The sequence below is a fragment of the Rhincodon typus genome, chromosome 17, assembly GCF_021869965.1.
Source record: "Rhincodon typus isolate 14 chromosome 17, sRhiTyp1.1, whole genome shotgun sequence".
Taxonomy (NCBI): Eukaryota; Metazoa; Chordata; class Chondrichthyes; order Orectolobiformes; family Rhincodontidae; genus Rhincodon; species Rhincodon typus.
In genome coordinates, this window is record NC_063348.1 from 34,504,051 (window position 1) to 34,523,382 (window position 19,332).

A 19,332-nucleotide genomic window follows, 5' to 3' on the forward strand; every position below is an offset into this window, starting at 1 on the left:
CCGGAGGAAGGGTCACTGGACCCGAAACGTTAACTCTGTTTTCTCCTTCACAGATGCTGCCCCTCCTGCTGAGCTTTTCCAGCAACTTTGTTTTTGTTCATTATCTGGAATGAGATTAGGCTGGATAGATTTTTTTTTGGATAGCACAAACAATGGACTGAATAGCTGCCTTCTGTGCTGTAAATTTCTATGATTTGAAAAGGATTGAGCTAAACTAACGTACTTGTCTTCTCTTCCAAAGGAGAAGCAACACTACTTGGGGGTGAACTACTTGAAGGAAGGGCCCGAGGGGAACGATATCCGGAAGACTAATGTGGCTCAGATCCGGATGGCTTTTCGGTACGAGACACTGTGCAATGAGCTGTCTTTCCTGGTGGATGCCGTGAAGTCAACAGAGATGAGCCGGTCAATAAATTAGCAGTCTGGCTCATGCATTTGTAGGAACATGAAAGGTGATCAATTATGCACCTCATGAGCCTGTTACACTGCTTCTAAATGCACTTAGATACCAGGCTGGTTCATAACCAGAAAAGCACAACAGCCATTGTGATTAAATCCTTACCAGCCAATATGAGATAATGTTATGCATTACATCATACTATTTAATGCTGTTTGCCTCATGCTTGATTATATTTTAACAAAAGATTTTTTAAAAGAAATAGATAATCCTAGTGCAGACACCACTGAATATATATATAGAATATGTATAATAGCCTTAGTATGTAAAGTGTACAGTACACTGTTTAAATTTAGCCTGGAAAGCTTCTATTTGTATAGTCAAATAGGTTTAAAATACTAATCCAGCCAGGGCATGTTCCTCTGTTTATAAGTTACTTTGCATTAGCACCATTGGTGTTAATTTCTAAACTGTTACATTTTTAAAAAACATGTCTATTCTATGGACATTGTACCTACTTGAATGTAAATGTAATACACTGATTCAAATTTTATTGAATAAAACCATTAAACAGAAGAGGTGGAAGTTCTTACCAAGATTCTGTTGGGCAAAATGGCCTTTGTTTGATTGTTGATGCATTTATGGAAGTGTTTAATTAATTAGTTTATCCACATGTACAAAATTGGCTAGACCATGAGGACTCTTCAAACTATTAAGTTATTAGATGCAGCTCAGCAGGCAATACACTTACAATTAAACGTCATGAGCACCAAACCACCAGGTCATCTCTGATTAAAGACAAACAATTTATACACAGCATGGTCCCTCAAACAGCAATTTGTGTAAACACAGAACTCAAGTGTTGGTCATTCAGCCTTCAAGCCTGCTTTGTCATTCAGTAAGGTCATGGGTGGTCTGAACTCCATTTTCTTATCTGTCCCCCATAACTTTGACTCCCTTATCTAGCCTTTTAGTGATATTAGTTGAAAAATAAAGCTGGCTCCCCAGCTTTCCTTGCAAGTAACGCCGGTGAAACATTTTGCATCCTCCTGAGAGGACAGCAAGTATTTCTATTTGATATTTCATCTGAAAGAAAACATCTCTAAGAGTCCAGCACATTGTCAGGACTGCAGTAGAGCGTCACCCTGGATTTTGTGCTCAAGTCCTGGAATGGCAGTGAACCCACAATCTTCTGACCTCTGAGGCAGGTATGATTCTTTGTTCTCCGCTAATGACAAGGGGAGGCAATGATGTAGCAGTATTGTTGCTGTACGAGTAATCCACAGACCAGGCAATGCTCTGTATACCCAGTTTCAAAACCCACCACACTATGGAATCAAAAGTCTAAGGATGATCATGAAACCATTGTTGATGGTCATTAAACTCCCACCTGGTTTACCAATGCCATTTGGGGAAGAAAATCTGCAATCCTTGTCTGGTCTACATGTGACACCAGATCAACACCAATGTGAATGTGTTAACTGTCCACCGAAATGTCCCACATAGCAAGTCACTGTTATATTAAACCACTAAAAAGTCATAAAAGATATGAAACTGGTCAGACCAATTGGCATCGAACAATGGCAAACTCAGCCATGCCATCCCTGCAAGTCTTCCTTACTAATATTGGGAGGGTAGTGCCAAAATTGAGAGACCTATCTCCATAGACTAGTCAAGCAACAGCCAGACAAGTCATGGGCATGGAATTATCTCGTACACCACCAGGAAAGTTATTCATGCAGTGTTATACAGCCAACGGGGAGTTGCGCTGGAAGCCTTCAGCATGGACTCCAGATCCTATGAAGTCTCATGGAATTAAGTAAAACAGGGCAAGGGAACGTGCTGATGGTTACCATACTCTACTTCCCCTCAGCTGATAAATCAGTACCCCATCATGGTAAACATGACTTGGAATGAGCATTGAGGGCAGCAAGGGTGCAGAATTTGTGTACAAAAATGAGGTGTCAACTTGGTGAAGCTACAACACATTTCTGCTCCTATGTCTTATTACTACTTACATGTCAAGCACCATAAACAGTAAATAACAGACAGAGCTTTGAACTGGACTAACTACATCAATGCTGTAATTTTAAGAGCAGATCAGAAGACAAGAATCCTGCAACAAGTAACAACTCCTGTGTTCCCAAAGCCATCATCTAGAAAGCATAAGTCAAGAGTATGATGGAACACTCTCCGTTTGCCTGCAGCTTCAGCTATACTCAAGCAACTCAAAACCGTATGTGACACAGTGCTTTATGATTGGCAGCACATCCAGGCCCTCCACTACTGACGATCAGTAGCAGCAGTGTACTATCCATAAATGCACTGCAGAAATTCACCCAAGTTTCCTTAGATACGAACACTACAGTAGATATGTGGAAACATCACCAAGTGCAATTCTTCTCTAAGCTAGGCACCGTCCTGGAAATATACGACCATTCCTTCACTGTCAAATTCCTGGAGCTGTGTCTCTAAAACATTGTAAGTGGATCTATACTAAATGGATTTTAGTGGTTCAAGATGACAGCTTACTACTATCTTCTCCATGACAATTAGGGATGGGCAATAAATGCTTGTCTAGCCAGAGAATTCCACATCCTTGAATGTGTTTTTTTAAAAAAGCACTGACTCTGAGTAAGATGTTTAGGCATTCTCCAAAGCTGCAAACTTAACATTAACATTGCACTGTTGTACCTGTTCTTCCAGCAGAATCAAGAAATACATGATTTCAGCAGACACAGAAGAAACTGATGGCTGGGTGCCTCTCGGTCTTCTTTCCATTTCAAACATTTGTAGCTATAACAAAGAAGACTTCTTTTGAGAGACACTTTCTCATATTTCAATAAACTTGCAGAAGATGCATGCGCCAAACTATCAACAACACTGTGGGAAATAAGCCACAAATTGGCACCAAAGACTTTGCAAGTGCCCACCTCAGAAAGGTGGCTGAAATTTCAAATTCCTGGCATACATTGGAATATACGACTGTAGGGCTAAGGTAGTTGGAGATGACACAGGATCGTTCTCCAATCTGTAGGCAAACTGTGTACAACAGTACACTTGGACAGAAGGGCTGATAATTGACCACTCCTGAAGAATGAAGAATGAAGCAGCAGAAAATAGTTTTTTTTTTCCATTCACCATAAACGTGCCTATTAATAACTTGAAAACTTTGACCGAATCTCCATAAACCCCCTAAAATTCCAGGGAACACGTTGTGGTCAGATGTGCAGATGTGGTCAAAACAGAGATTTGTAAGTGATGGATATTGAGTGTAGCATGCTTAATAGAAGCAGATGATTTTGGACTTGTTGATAAAAAAGTTCTTGAACGACTGAGGATTTTCCTTACTTCCCATCTGGTTCTATCATCGACGAACTGATAAAGATTGATTGTTGTCATTAGTTAATAATTCCATTATCGTTGGATAATGCATCTACCAAGCTGGTACAAGATAAATTTTGGTCCCTTTATTGTCCAGCAATTCCTTTGTTTAAAAAATACCAGAATGCCCTGTCTCTAGCACCCCAAACAACCACAATGCCTTCAAATCCCTTTTAAATCCCAATACTAGTGTTTGATTGTTATAAATACATACAAGTTAGAAAATTCAACATTCATTCTGATCTCCTTATGTAGCTAAGGATAATAGGCAAGATCATAAATGGTAACTGTCATTAATGGTGAGAATAGGTTTTTTATTAATTATAACCCTACAGTGGCAAGTCTTTTTCCCTTGCCCACCATCAACAATCACAGCTAAACAGACATAAACACAACAGTCCTGGTTCAGGAATTATTCATAAGGTGCAAGTCTTGGGTTTACTCATTTGTACCAACACAGTGTCATCGTTTGCTAAGATCAGTAGAACGATAAACTGAACATTACTTCAGAAACAGGTAATAATTATGTTAATAAACGAATGCTTTATTACATTAAATTGAACAATTAATGCTAATTGGAAAAAAAATCACCAATGAAATCAAGACCTTTTCAGTGCTTTCCTACACGGAACTGTTATGATTTCTTCCTGCAAAACAAGGGAAATTATTGCACTTCTACTCATTGACAAACAGCTGAGATAATCAAAAGCAATTGCTTAATACTTAATAGTCATAAACCTCACCTGTGTAAAATTACAGTATTATTAATACAGGCTACTATCACCACCTTCAAATTCCATCTGCTTAACATGGAGTCTTGTTAAGGTCATAAAAATTTTCATGAATTTAAGTTCCAGTTCTATTTCCAATTGAAGATATTTCTAAATGAATCATTGAGAATGAGAAGACTGCACAAATAAGGAGACACACTGATTGACAAAACTCCAAATGAATGAAAAACCCCTTTCAGGCATGCAAAAATTGAAGCGTATCACTCTTTGTGTTTAATTGCTACAATCCATTGGCAGTATAATTTTAAACTGTACTTTTTATAGTGGAATCATGAAGTGAGGAGTTGCACTGATTTACTGGAATCAAAATGCCATCAACATTACATAAATAAGGAGCTAAAAACAGTGATGATAATAATAAATCATATAGGCACAGCAAAACATCTTGATATTTCACATTTACACCAGCTTAGTAACACAGGAACTCACTCCAACAGTGTTTACTATTTCATTTTGCTCAATACAGAAAATGAGTCATATTCATGGAGATCTCAATAAATATGGGTTTGATATTCTGCTCTCAGCCTAGTTATGAGAATTGAAATATTCCCTTTCTCTTAAAAATGAAAGGAAGTTTTTTTGCAATGGGGGAATAAAGAGGAACTCCTAACATAAAGAAGGAATCTTTTAAATGGATTAACTGATTATGGAGGGATGGGGAGACAGCAAAAATGAATGCAAATACAGATGTGTTCAATCATTTGGGCTGATCTAGCAGATTATTTAAAACTGTTTGAACATTTGTGTTTTTGTTTTCATTTAATAGTTGCCCACATGCATAAGCTTAAAGGGGAGAGACATTCTTTTGTAGCAAAGTGAAATTTAATACATGTTGAATAATTATTTTTAGTAGCTTTTCTCATTGCAAATACAAGCTGGTTTCAAGTTTTACAGAACGTGACCTTGAAGTGTCCTCAAATTCCAAACTTAAATAGGCTATATTTTACAAGTTATAGTTTATCCTCTGTCAATCTCATTAAAGCTGTGTTCTCACTCTTCATTGATTACTATTTGCAAAATACAAATTTATTTGACAATCTACAATGAAAATCTAGCAGCATCCTACCAAAAGGCACAATTTAATCACCAGCTTACCTTCTACGATGATCACATTTTTTTCAAGCTATTATGTGCATAAAGCAAGTGTTTTAAGTCTCACCAACAAATCAATAAAGTACAATTAAGAAATAATATCCCTAAACCTCTCTGGGTTAGATAACCAAAATTCCAATGTGGCGAACAATGCAGCTCAGGCACAGATACTGGGTTATAAGTTCTGCTTTAAAAGGCAAACACTGTTTTTCAATTCACACGAAGTCTCACAAGCAGTCACTCAGTGTTTGCACTTAGAGCATAATGCTGTAATAGCTATGGAGTATATTGTAGGCAAGAACATAATGCAAACTTGACAGGGCATCAATTTGTGCACGGGTAAGAACACAAATAAGAATTTCAATTGGGCTTCAGTCTGCTTCAATTCATGATCGATCAGCAAGGACAAAATCAAAGTAATCCAATGTACAGTGGCCTCATTGATCTTAAAATATGTTTTAAAAAGTGTTTATTTTGTAAAAGGCCAGATTTAAACTGTCTGCTGCAGTCTGAAGGTATAACACCCTTGGTAATTCTTAGGGTTTATGGGGCTGTCCAGCCTCGTCTGCCACTTTGAGAATATAATTTGCTATGTCTTCTTCAGTAGGTGCATCAGACACAACCCAAGAATCGCCAGCTTCCTTCACTTGTAACCGACAAATAGGACAATTCCTGTTGTGGTCGCTCCTGCCACAAAGAAATGAAACAAACTTTCAGATTGGGCATTTAAGGGTAAGATTTTCATTTACTTAGTCAGCATGTTAAACTCTAATCTGTTTTCCTCCTGCAATTCTCAACATCCACCAAATCCTGTTCATCCATCATACCTATGCTCACTGACCTATACTAAAACCTAGTCCATCAACAACATAATTCGAAAACACCTTGTGATCAAGACCATCTGTGGCCTCATTCTTCTCCACCTCTCCGAGCTCCTATAATCCTATAACCATTCAAAGAAGTGCAGAGAGTTTTCTAATTCAGGTCTCTCATGCATACTAGTTTCATTTGCTCCTCCAATGCCAGTCCTGCTTGGGCCTGGAGATATGGAATTTCCTTTGGTGTCACTTATTTCTTGTTTGCATTTGTAATGGAGGAGAGTAAGGGACAATCTAAAATAGAACTTCTACATTGGATGAGGCTTAGCTTCAATGGGTTAAGAGGGGATCTAGCCCAGATAAAGTGCAATCAGAAACTAATAGGAAAAACTAACAGAACAATGCGTTATCTTTAAGGAAGAGACTCAGTACATTCAAACAGATGTGATATATAGGGGAACTAAAACTAAGACAAAGAGATTATGATGATACCAAAAAGGTATATGATGTATTTCAGGTGAATTTTTCAATCAAGAACTTGTTTAAAACACAGTTTACACAGGAGTGGTGGGGGAGTGAAGAGGAAAATAAGACTTGTAAAGTTAGAATGAAAACAAAATGACAGATAATACAAACGGAAACACAAGAAAATTCTTTCAGCATGTAAAAAGTGGTAGTAGAAGGTAGGGTGAGGTCTATTAGGGATAAAGATTCTAGATACGATACACTTTTTCAAATACAAAACAGCTAGAATGAGTACTTTATGGCAATTCTCACTAAGGAAGAGGGTACTGACAAAATATTGCTATAATTGATCATTAGAATATATTGAAACAACAAAGCTTGGGGTACATAAATTGTCCTGTGTCGACGGTTCACCTCCCAGGTTGTGAACGGAAGTGAGAATGTCCATACAGGAGGGGTCTTCAAGCATTCCCTTGGTACAAGAGCATAGTCAGAGGACTGGAAAACAGCAAATGTGACACCATTCTTTAAAAGGAGGATGTAGGGACATTGCTAAAAACTACAAGCTGGGCTGTCTTACATCACTGGTAGGTAAGAGTTTAGAACAAATAATCAAAGAAAAATTGGTAGGTAGTTGGAGAGGTTTGAGTTCAATTGGGAAATAAACCTCAGAGAAACTGGGGGGTACATATGCAAAGATCTTTGGTGGTAGTAGGACATGTTAAGAATAAGTTAGCAAAACATTTGGGATCTTAGGCTTCATAAAGGCATTAAGCATAATAGCGCAGAAGAAATGCTGAATCTTTATGCAACTCTGGCGAGACCACAACTAAAGTATTAAATCTAGTTCTGCTCATCATAATTTAGGAAACTATTGAGATCCTCAAGAGGGTGCAGAGAATATTTATCTGAAAAGTTCCATGAATGAGGAATTTTAGATACAATGTTATGTTAGACAAGTTCAGTCATTCTCTTTGGAGCAAAGGAGGTTTGAACTGAGATTTGATAGAGGTATACCAGATTATAACAGGTTTAGAAAAAGTAGCCCAAAAAAAAGTATCCCTATGAGCTGACAGTACAAGTTCTGGAGGGGGTTGGAGCTCCTGTGATGCTGTGGTATCATCCCTACTCCTGAGCCAGGAACTCCGGATTCAAGTCCCATTTCAGGATTTGATTGCTGTAGAAAATGCACTTATAATGTGGCCAAACAGGTTGAGTATTGCTTGCAAATCTTTCTAATACAGCTGATACCTAGGCAGTAAAAGCAGAATGTTTTCCTGCTCAGACATACTGCACTGATAATGGCAAAACACTGCCTTTGCCAAGCATAATCATGGATCAATCCAATGGAAACCCATAGTTGTCAATGCCTTCTTTGGATACAATACAATACAATACAAGACAGGGAGGGACAAGGTCTCAGAAACACAGATTCAAGGCTTTGTTATAGCGGGAATGTGATGAAAAAGTTACCGTATGCAGCAAGTAGTAATGACCTGGAGTGCACTGCCTAGGAAGCGGAGGGAGTCAATGATCTTAAAAGGTATTTGGGACACTTGAGGGAAATAAACACAGGTCTACAGGGAAAGTATGGTGGAGTGGGACTAACTGTATTTCTCTATAGAGAACCAGCATGGACTCCCAAGGGGTAAATGGCTTCGTTCTGGACCTGTAATGGCTGTAAGACTGTTCATAATATGCCCCTCTTTAGCTAAGCATTTAGTCACCTGACCTCACTGCCATGAGCGCAGTTTCAATTCTTGTCTGATTATAGATCTGTGAAAGGCACTGGGAAATTTTGCTGTGTTAAAGGTGCTAAATAAATGCAAGTTGCAGCTGAATCATGTGCCCTAATTATTGTCACAAACTGATATAAGAGCTGCCAAGAGGCTGGAAGTAACGGAGAGATGAAAGTAACAATCTCAAAGTAAATTCACAAGAGAAATACATCTGAAACAAGCAGCTGCCACCCACTCAGTCTGACCATGGAGATGAACAGCTGTTTGTGGCAATATGAAGGGCCACTGGAAGCTGTGACCTGTGATTGCAGGGGCTGGACAGAGAACTGATTCTAACTTCCTATGATTAAATTCTATCCTTCTATGTAAACAAGCACCACCAGAAGGGACGGAGGAAACTACAAGCAGTTTTAGTGAGGATATTAATGATTATTTACACCGCATCCAAGAAAGGCTGAGTGATCTCCTCCTGTGCAAAATTTTCAATGTTTCTAATTTAGTCGGATGTACATTGTATCAGATTTAGCATTTAGGTGTAAAGGAGGATATTTCCACAATTAGCATTTGCTCAATCCTTCTATTCATTCATCTATACATCAAAATATTAGAATACTTTACTGGCAAAACTTTAAATAATTAACAACTCCAAAAGTCAATTCATTTAATTGCTCAAAAGTGAGATTACATCAATGACAAGTAATTGGACATTGTCAAATGTACAGGAAAGGACTGAGATTTTCTTTCAATATACAAAATGCTAGAAGGGTTAAGGCAAAATCCTGGAATTCCCTACTTAACAACATCACACCACAAGACTGTAGTGGTTCAAGAAGGTGACTTGTGGGTTCCAGCTCTTTGCTAGAGCAATCCCAAATTCACTTTGCCGTGTTTCACTAGATTATTTAATCCATTTTCTCACTTTTGACAGCTCACTACAAATGGAGGGTCAATAGACTTACCACTTATCAATGCATTTCTGACAGAAACTATGGGTGCAGGGCAGAATGAGGTCAGCTCGACCATCCATACAGATACAACATTCTTCTTCGTCAGTCATCTCTTTAATCCTACAGAAGAGAGAAAACAGCTTTTGAGTTACATTTCATCAAGCACAAACTTCACATAGATAGCCTAAATCTTTTGTTGTTTTGATCTGCGAATGTTGTCCCTATTCTCTAAGCTCAGAGTTGACCAAATAACAGCATGTGGGTGCCACACACTCTCAAAGCAAACATGCTTCCACTCCATTTGACTCTACATTTACTACTTGCTCCCCTGCGTGCTTGAATTTGGTGGATCTGCATGTTTGCAAACTGTCCCCCAGTGGGTTCACAATATTTTGTTGAAGTTTGCTGAGGTAACAATTAACATACTGTACTCACTACTCAGTTTAGCACAACACCAGATTTAGGAGTCATAGATACAAGATAATCACTAATAAATCCAATCAGGAATTCAGGAGAAACCTTTTGAATCAGAATGTATTGAAAATGTGTAACTCTACTTCAGGGACTGGTTGAGGGGAATACCGTAAATATATTCGTGGGGAGGCTCGATAACCACAAGTCATAGAGTCATACAGCGAGGAAATAGACCCTTCGGTCCAACTAGTCCATGTCCCCAAACTACTCACTTGCCTGCAATTAGCCCATATCCCTCCAAACAGAAACAGAAAAATGCACCAATAATGGTGGGTGAGGGTTAACTATAAACATTAGCATGGATCAGTGGGGCCAAATGACCCACTTTTGTGCTGTACATTCCAAATCAATGAACAGCTTATTATCAGTTAACTGTGATAGTTACAATGTGTGATTTTCCATGGGTTGGCTGGGTATTTGCAGCTTTCTCTTGCAGTTGTTTATCAGATCCCATGATAGTACTATTTTTAACTGCAGATTATGCCACTGAATTGGTAAGCTTCTTTAAGCTTCAGATATCACTGGTGCTTTCAGCAAGTCACCCTATGTTCTACCACGTGCTTAACTTCTCAGCAATCTTTTACAGCAAATAAGCATTTGGTTTCAATTTTGTATGCGTCTTTATTTCTTCACAGGTTTATTATGTAGATTATGTTCTGCATTACTTATAAACAACATCCATGAAGCAAAAGAACACCCAGAATATCTATGGTGCAAAAAGGGGTTGCTCAAATTACTGTTTATGAAAGAATATTATTTGAAGAGAAAAGTTTTTAATTCTGAAGGATAATGTATTCCACATAACATAAATACATACTGCATGACCAATATTGCACAATGTATAAATGTATTTAACAGATAAATTAAAGGACCAATATATTAAATTGAAATTACTATTCTTCTGAAAATCTCGAATAACGAACTATATTCATTCCAGATTTCATCAGATAAGGTTCACACCAGACATTAACTGAACTACAGAATAAATATTCAGAAAAGGGCAAATGATGTAAATGAAGTCTATCCATTCTAAGACAGTACCTGCAACAGACCAGACAGTATCCAGGTGGGGAAATACCCTCAAGAGGCAGGAATATGCCTATTGCCACACGAAGGAGATCAGAATGTATACAAATATTGTTAAGTATTCTGGTAAACTGATGAAAACAAAGCTGGGGCGGGAGCAATTCTATAGGCATATAATGGATGACAGGGAGAAAAGGTCAAGTTACAACCAAACATTGCTAAGGTGGAGTTGCAAAATCAATAAAACTTGATTGCTGACAATTTCAAGCCATTGTGAGATAGAGGGAGATATCACTCAAGCAATTGCTACTGATCACAGCCTACTCCCAATTAAAGAATCTATTGCTGTTCCCTTATTCTCTTTTCCCCCACAGGCAAACCCTTGTTTACAGCACTGTTCTCTGTAGCCAGTACCACTGTCTCAGTCAGCACTGTGGAGAATTGAATGCTTAATACACAAAGTCCCAAAGGCCATTTAAGCATAGACAAGTTACTGTGGCATGCTAGACTTAGTTACATCTCCTTCTGTAAGGAATATCTCTCATAAACTGAGTAACCTTGTGTAATGCTTCTAACACCATCTTGTGGTCAGAAAAGCCCTGCACACACATTTATCTCAATGCAAGGTACTGACTACAGTGTTGTTACACAAATATCAATATTGAACAAATAATAACAATGTCTCCTTAACATCATCAATAAGCTAAATGGACATGTAAATATTTGTCTCATGTTACTAGATTTTATTCTAGTACTCCCAGCAGGTATGGAACTTGCAGTTTCAATAATTTAGCGATGTCGTTTGCATGTGTTCCATTAAAAGGGCTTACTTTTACAGGGTCTACCAAAAGCAATTCAAAAAAAGTAGAAGGCCCAACATTTAATTTTTCATTTTTAACAAAAACACAGACTTTCCACAAACCAACTAATCAGAAGAATTTCAGCAATTGCTATATCGTTACTTGTTTTCTCTAGCGAAGAAGAGCACAACTAGAGGCTATCAATGTGAGATGATCACCCATAAATCAGGAATTCAAAGGAAACTTCCCCCAAAGACTGTGAAGAATGTGGAATCCATTACTCTATAGACTGGCTGAAGCAAATAGTATTGACTCATTTTGGTGAAAATTAGATGGAAGAGTTTGAGAGTGAGGAATTTGGATCAGAAACAACTGCGCTAAACTTAAATACAGGCAATTGCATGAGAATGAAGGGAAAATTGGCTGGAGTGGACTGGGAGAAGACTTTAGCAAAAAGATGGTTAAAGGACAATGGCAGATGTTTAAAGAAAAAGTCCATAGCTCACAACAAAGATATAACTCGGTAAGGAATAAGGATTCTAAGAAGGGGATAAAATGGTTAACCAGGGAAGTTAAGGACAGTACCAAATTGAAATAAAAAGACATACAATGTGGTAAAGATTAATGGTAAATCAGGGGATTGGATTAAGGTTTAAAAGCTAACAAAAGATAACAAAAAAAAGGAGAGAATGAACTAGGAGAGCAAACTAGCAGGTAAAATAAATATAGACCCTAAGAGTGTCTTCAAATATATAAAAAGAGAGAGACAGGCAACAGGGAACATAGGCCCCTTACAGAACAAGTCTAGGGAAATAATAACAGGGAGTTAGGAATGGCAGAAGAGTTAAGCAAATATTTTGCATCAGTTTTCATTATAAAGGATACTGATAGCATTTGAGAAATACTAGACAATCAAGGGGTAGGGTCTGGAAATAAGCACAGTAACAATCACGAGAGAAAAAGTATTGGGGAAACTAACGGGGTTAAAGGCTCATAAGTCCCCTGAACCTAATAGGTTTCACACCCAAGTAAGTAGCTGTAGAGATAGTAGATATACTGGCAGTGACCTTCCAAGAATCATTAGATTCTGGAAAAGTCCAAGAGGATTGAAAAACACACTTATTCAAAAAGGAAAACAAAAATGTAACCATAGGCCAGTTAGCTTAATATCCTTTATTGGGAAAATGTTAGTCAGTTATGCTGTTTTCCAACCTTTTCATCGAGACACATTTCAATGACACAAATAATTCCACTGTACAACCCATTTTTCAGTTAAATTGATTGCTCATAAAATGTCATATTTACTTGCATTTACTATGCCATAGTAGGAAATGGAGACATTCCTGAAGGGGAGGCGATGTGGTGTTATCGCTGGACTGTTAATCCAGAGACCCAGATAACATTCTGGGAACCCAGGTTCGAATCCTGCCATGGCAGGCGGTGGAATTTGAATTCAATTAGTATCTGGAATTAAGGGTCTAATGATGACCATGAAACCATTGTCGACTGTTGGAAAATCCCATCTGGTTCATTAATGTCCATTAGGGAAGGAAACTGTCATCCTTACCTGGTCTGGCCTACATATGACTCCAGACCCACAGCAATGTGGTTGACTCTGAACTGCCCTCTGGGCAATTAGGGATTGGTAATAAATCCTCATGTGTAAATGAATAAAGAAAAACAAACTCTGTTGCATGAGGCTCCCCTGCAGCCTCCTCATTCCGCATCTAGCCACCTCACATAAGTATACCCATCTCGCAGACAACATCATGTGGCCCATTCATGGAGAAGAAGCCTGGGTTGCTGGAGAAGAAGCCTGGGTGAGGCGATGAGCCAAACCCCTCTCCTCTGGACAGCTCCAACTAGAGGCCAGCTCTGTGCACTGCAACTCCTGCACTCATCATGTTCTTGGCTCAGCCCCGGTACGGCCCTGATCACCTACAGCAGCAGAAAAAGTGATTTGACTGATTCAGCCTAGCAAATGGCAAAAGGCGAAAGGTGACAGACTCACCGGTCCCACGCACTGTGACATGGCTATTCACCACACAGCTGCTCCACATGCCCCCATGACAGCGGCACCTGGTATCAGCAGATAAAGTGGTGCTGCTTTCTGAAAATTTAACAGCACACTTCTCAACTTGTCACATAAGTTGAAAACCACTGGTCTATTATAAAGGGTGTAGTAGAAGAACATTTAGAAACACATCAAGCAATGATCAAGCAGAATTGTATGGCTTTTGTAATGGAAAAATCATGCTTGACAAATGTATTACAGTTCTTTAGAAATATACCAAGCAGGGTAGCTAAAGGGGAACCAGTAGATGTAATATATTTCGATTTCCAAAAGGCATTTAATGATACTGCACATAAAGCTACTTGATATGGGCCCATGGTGTAGGCGTAGTGTATAGCCATGGATAGAGGTTTGGCTAACTAATGGAACACAGACGATCAGAATAAAGTAGACATTTTCAGAATGGCAACCTGTAATTAGTCAAGTGCCACAGGGATCAGTGCTGAGGCCACAATTATTTACAATATAGATTAATGATTTGGATGTCGGAAGTGAATGTACTATAGTCATGTTTGCAGATGACACAAAACTAGGTGGGAAGTAGTGAGGATGACACTAGGAGGCTAGAGAAGGATATAGACAGGTGAAGAGACTGGGTAAAACTTGGCAGATGGAATACAGTATGGGAAATCCTCAGGTTATGCACTTTGGCAGGAAGAATAGAAAACCTGAATATCATGTAAATGGGGAAAGACTGCAGAAAGCTGCAGCATAGGAGGATGTGGGGTTCCGAGTGCATGAATCACATAAAGCTAGCATCCAAGTTCAGCAGATACTAGGAAAGGCAAATGGAATACAGTATAACAATAGGGAGCTCTTGTCAAAATTATATAAGGCACTAGTCAGAACACACCTGGTATACTGTGAACAGTTTTATCACCTCACCTAAGGAAAGATATACTGATATTGGTGGACTGTGTAGAGAAGGTTCACTAGGTTGATCCTGGTATAGAGGAATTTTCCTACAATGAGAGGTAGGTAGGTTGGGTATGTACTCATTGAAGTTTAGAAGAATGATACGAGACCTTATTGAAACATCCAAGGTTCCTAGGATGCTTGATAGGTTGGATGCAGAGAGGGTCTTTCCCTTTGTGAGAAAGTCTAGGACCAGAGAGCATAATCTCAGAATAAGGAGACAGATAAAAGGAGGAATTTCTTTTCTCCCAGAGGGTGATAAATCTGTGGAATTCTTCACGACAGAGAGCTGTCATGGCTGGATCATGAAGTATATTAAAGGCTGAGATAGATCTTTAATCATTAAGAAAATTAATAGTCACAGAGATAAAGCAGGAAAGTGGAGTTGAGAATCATCAGATCAGCACTGATCTCTTTGCTCTTACGTCATATGGAAGAATGGAATATAGGCTAATGATGATAGATTTAGATTAGTCAAGTTAAGAGGAGGCTTGTGTGAAGCATAAACCCAAGCAGGGACAGGTTGTACTGGTTTCTATGCTGTATATTTCATGCTTCTATATGGATAGGATCACATGATCTAAAGCTGGATAGAAATCATCATAGGACAAATTGTTGAAACACCCATCATTGGAGCTCAAGTTCTTCAGCACTGACAGTATTTTACCATTGACTCTATGTGTGGCATTTTAAAACTGCTGAAAGCCATTATGTGCCCTTGCCTCCAATCCACCTGATCCTTCTCCTGCAACATCTATCCCAGGTTCTCTATTATATCCTCAACCACCTTTGCACCGGGTTCCCTCATTGATCCTGGGCTTCAGTGGATGTATTACCAGTAAGTGCCATGGCTCCTAGTGATGCTAACAACGATAAGGAGTCTTTGATGGGCCAGCAGCTCTCGGTAATTTGGACTTCTGCCACACGAGTCTGGAATGCTGGGGGAGGATGGTAGGTACTCCACTTGATATTGCCTTGTAGCCCACTACCACCCTTCTCATTAAGCAAATAGAAATGTGCAATAAATGCCATTATTTTTCTCCCAGGATTTTTTTTTCAGTAGTTGATGACAGAGAAGATTTCAGCTTGCTGTCATGGAAAGAAAACGTGAAGTAATTTTTAAAGCTAGTAAGAACAAGGTTAATGTGCGATTTTTGAAAGCAGTGCAGAACAGACCAACAAGCCATGAAAAGAATATCACATCTCAGCAGTTTATTAACCTGACTATCAAAGGTTCACTTACTTTCCTAGCCAGAGACTGGCCTGACAGGATGATCCATTTGCAGCTGTCCCTTCACAGATGCTGCTTTGGGTAAGAACCCCACTTGCCTGCATGGTGATCTCTCGATATAGCTGAGTGAACTGGTAGAGATTAAGAATTCTAGAGGCATCAATATTTCCCGTAGTCTTGTTAATCTGCCAAAACATATACCAAATGATTAAATGCAGAAGAATGCATCAGCAGACATGAAAAAAAAAACTTGTATTTATATAATATCTTCAATGTATTGAAATCTCGAGCCTCTTCAAAGGAGCATCCGGAACAAAACCTGACATTGAACCATGTAACGTGACATCAGGGTAAAAAACTGAAAGGTTCATGAAAGAGATAAATTTTCAGGAGTATCTTCCAGGAGACAGAAGTAGATTTGGAGAGGTTTCGGGAAGAAATTTCAGAGCTCAGGACCTCAGAAGCTGAAGGCACAGCCACTGCTGGGGCCAAGGAAGCAGAAGGATGAGCAAGAAGGCAGAATTATAGGAAAGTAGAGACCTTGAGAGAGTTGTCATGCTTGAAGAAGTTACATAGACAGGGAGGGGTGGGGCCATAGAGGGATTTGTACACAAGGGTGAGAAAATTGAAAATTAAAAATTCGCATAAATAAGACATGACTGCACTGTTGCATGTGCCGTCATTCAGATGAGATTTTAAACTGAGGCCCCATATGCCCTCTTAGGTGGCCATAAATGATCTCTCAGGTCTATTTCGAAGTAGAACAGGAGAACTATTCCCAATGTTCTGGAAGCAATGTTCACCTTTCAATCAAATATCATAAAAACAGATTACATGGTCATTATCACATAGCAAGCTCCCACTACAGCAGTGTACATATTAGCTATCAAACTTACTACAACTACAGTAACACTTCAAAAAATTACTGGCTGCAAAGCACTTTGAGACATCCAGTCATTAGAGAGCTGATATATAAACATCTGTTTTTTTTCTTTCCTTCTTTAAGTGGTCTTCCTTCAAACATAAACAAGTTGATTGTATTGTTTTTTGGATTTTAGTTTGCTCTTGCACTTATTTAGCATTTTATTCAAACTTTGCTAAGTACTAAATTGCTTCACAACCAATTATATACTTTAGAACTGTTGTCACTGATGTTCTGCAGACTAACATGATTGCTATTTGCACATACAGAAATAATAAATGAGATAAATATCTGATTACTGTTTCTTCTGGTAGCATTAGTTAAGGACAAAATATTGGTCAGAATGTGTAAAGATTGCCCCATTTTTTTCTTTTAACCATGAACAGGCAGATAAAGTCTTGTTTTAACATTTTATCTGAGAGAAGATGCACTGCACTATAAGTGTCAGGAGATTATGTGCTTCAGCTATAGAGTGGGGTTTGAATGTGTGCCTTTCTAGAAGTAGTATTCACCGAGTTAAACCATAAAGTCATGGGAATTCAATTATTTTTCTCTTGTAAAATGCTTTGCAAGGGACTTGGATTCAATTGCAGGCTTGGGTGTTGTCTGTCTGTGTGGAGTTTGCGCATTCTCCCTTCATCTGTGTGGCTTTCTGCCTGGTGCTCCAGTTCCCTCGCACAGTCTTAAGATGCGCATGTTAGGTGGATTGGCCACAGTAAACTGTCCCATAGTGTCCAGGGATGTGTAGGCTAGGTGGATTAGCCATGGTAAATGTGGGGTTATGGGGATAGGGTGGGGGTCTGGATCTGGGTGGGATGTTCTTTGGAGGTTGGTACACACTTGATGGGCTGAAAGGCCTCTTTCCGTACTGTAGGGATTCATGATCTCAACTCTAAATTCTTTCTTAACCAATTTTCCCTACTTTCTAATCTTTGGGCTGTTGGAATATTTTGTTGATTCTTTTGTGAGTCCACTGGCATGGACCTTTCACAATTCTGATGGCATAACATTTTCAGTTCAAACAACTTGAACACTTCTATCCAAGTTCTCCTGGCTTAAAAGCACTTCAGCTGAAGTGACTGGTTTCCCCGAAATAAAAGCTTGATTCTTGTGCTGGAGAAACTGATCTCCTTTCTAAACCAAACTCCTGGCTCTTCTGAATTAAGCTCAAAGCTAGAACTAATAGCTTTCTGGTCTGTTGTAAATTCAGCAGTATAAACATTCCATTTATTAACACTATAGTGTTCCCTCCAGGCACGTGACTGTAGTTGAATGTTGTTTTGGAATTGTACTTGGGTAACTGCTTCAAATGAACTTCTGAATGATTTACAATAAGCGAGCTCACAGAACTAATTCAAAATAGTATGGTAGATATACACAAGATATACTTTTTATCACAACATCTGAATTAGATCACACCTTAAACTTCTATAATCAAGGGAATACATGCCTAGTCTTCAGGACCTGTGATCATAATTTAACTCTTTTTAAATTTTTAAGGGGCACACTATATGTCAATAAATGCAAGGGTCTTCTGTCTTTACCTGCCCGAATGGCACAGTGAAGTCTAAAAATCTGTTCTGCATTGAATATGAATAAAGTGAAACAAAGGGAGAACTTAACGTCTCTGCTAGAAGGGAGAAGGAAGCGTTTCAGTTTGGTTTGCTAGTAGCATACTTTAGAGTTTCCTCAAAATATTAAAATCAGGAACAAATTTTTTTTTAATGTTTCCTTCAATTAACAAAGCAATATATTTAGGTCAGTCAGACACAAACTGCACAATTTGACTATATAAATCATGATTTCTAAGAATAACTTACAACTCCAATTCTTAGCTTGCACCACCCGTTCTTCTAGCAATAGTCCAAAATTGAAGGAACAGATAAGGCAGGAACAAAGGAGCACTGACTGAAGGCTAACAGAAGCAGTTTTACCATTACCATGACACAACAATGGTAAAAGTTTAATGCATGAATGTTCAAATTCAGTAATCAAGGCAATTAGTGAACAGGATATTAATGACAAAGTGAATTGCTTGAAACCGCACGTTTCACTGCCTGCATTACATAATTGAATGCTCCAGCACAGAAAAAAGCTGAGACACCCATCAGGCCTATGCTAGTGTTTCGTCCTTCCCCAAGAGTCACCTACAATAATCCCTCATAGTCTCTTTGTCAAAGAACTGTTAATTTCCTTTAAAAGAACTTGTGGGCTCTGCTTCAACAACAGTTTCTGGTAGAGAATTCCACATCACTAC

General features: G+C 38.7%; 2 protein-coding genes across 2 annotated transcripts in view; one reads left to right on the forward strand and one right to left on the reverse strand.

The window, feature by feature from the left end:
* ampd3a (adenosine monophosphate deaminase 3a) overlaps nt 1–985 on the forward strand; it is a 41,572-nt gene extending 40,587 nt beyond the window's left edge. The window contains exon 14 of the mRNA XM_048607344.1: nt 242–985. Coding sequence (XP_048463301.1) covers nt 242–418 — 177 coding nt within the window. The 3' untranslated portion in view covers nt 419–985. The remainder of the gene's footprint in view (nt 1–241) is intronic.
* Nucleotides 986–4,074: 3,089 nt separating this feature from the next.
* rnf141 (ring finger protein 141) overlaps nt 4,075–19,332 on the reverse strand; it is a 33,945-nt gene continuing 18,687 nt past the window's right edge. Inside the window, exons 4-6 of the mRNA XM_048606828.1 lie at nt 16,166–16,338; nt 9,646–9,753; nt 4,075–6,351 (exon numbers count right to left, since the gene is read on the reverse strand). Of these exons, the coding sequence (XP_048462785.1) occupies nt 6,201–6,351; nt 9,646–9,753; nt 16,166–16,338 (432 nt within the window). The 3' untranslated portion in view covers nt 4,075–6,200. The remainder of the gene's footprint in view (nt 6,352–9,645; nt 9,754–16,165; nt 16,339–19,332) is intronic.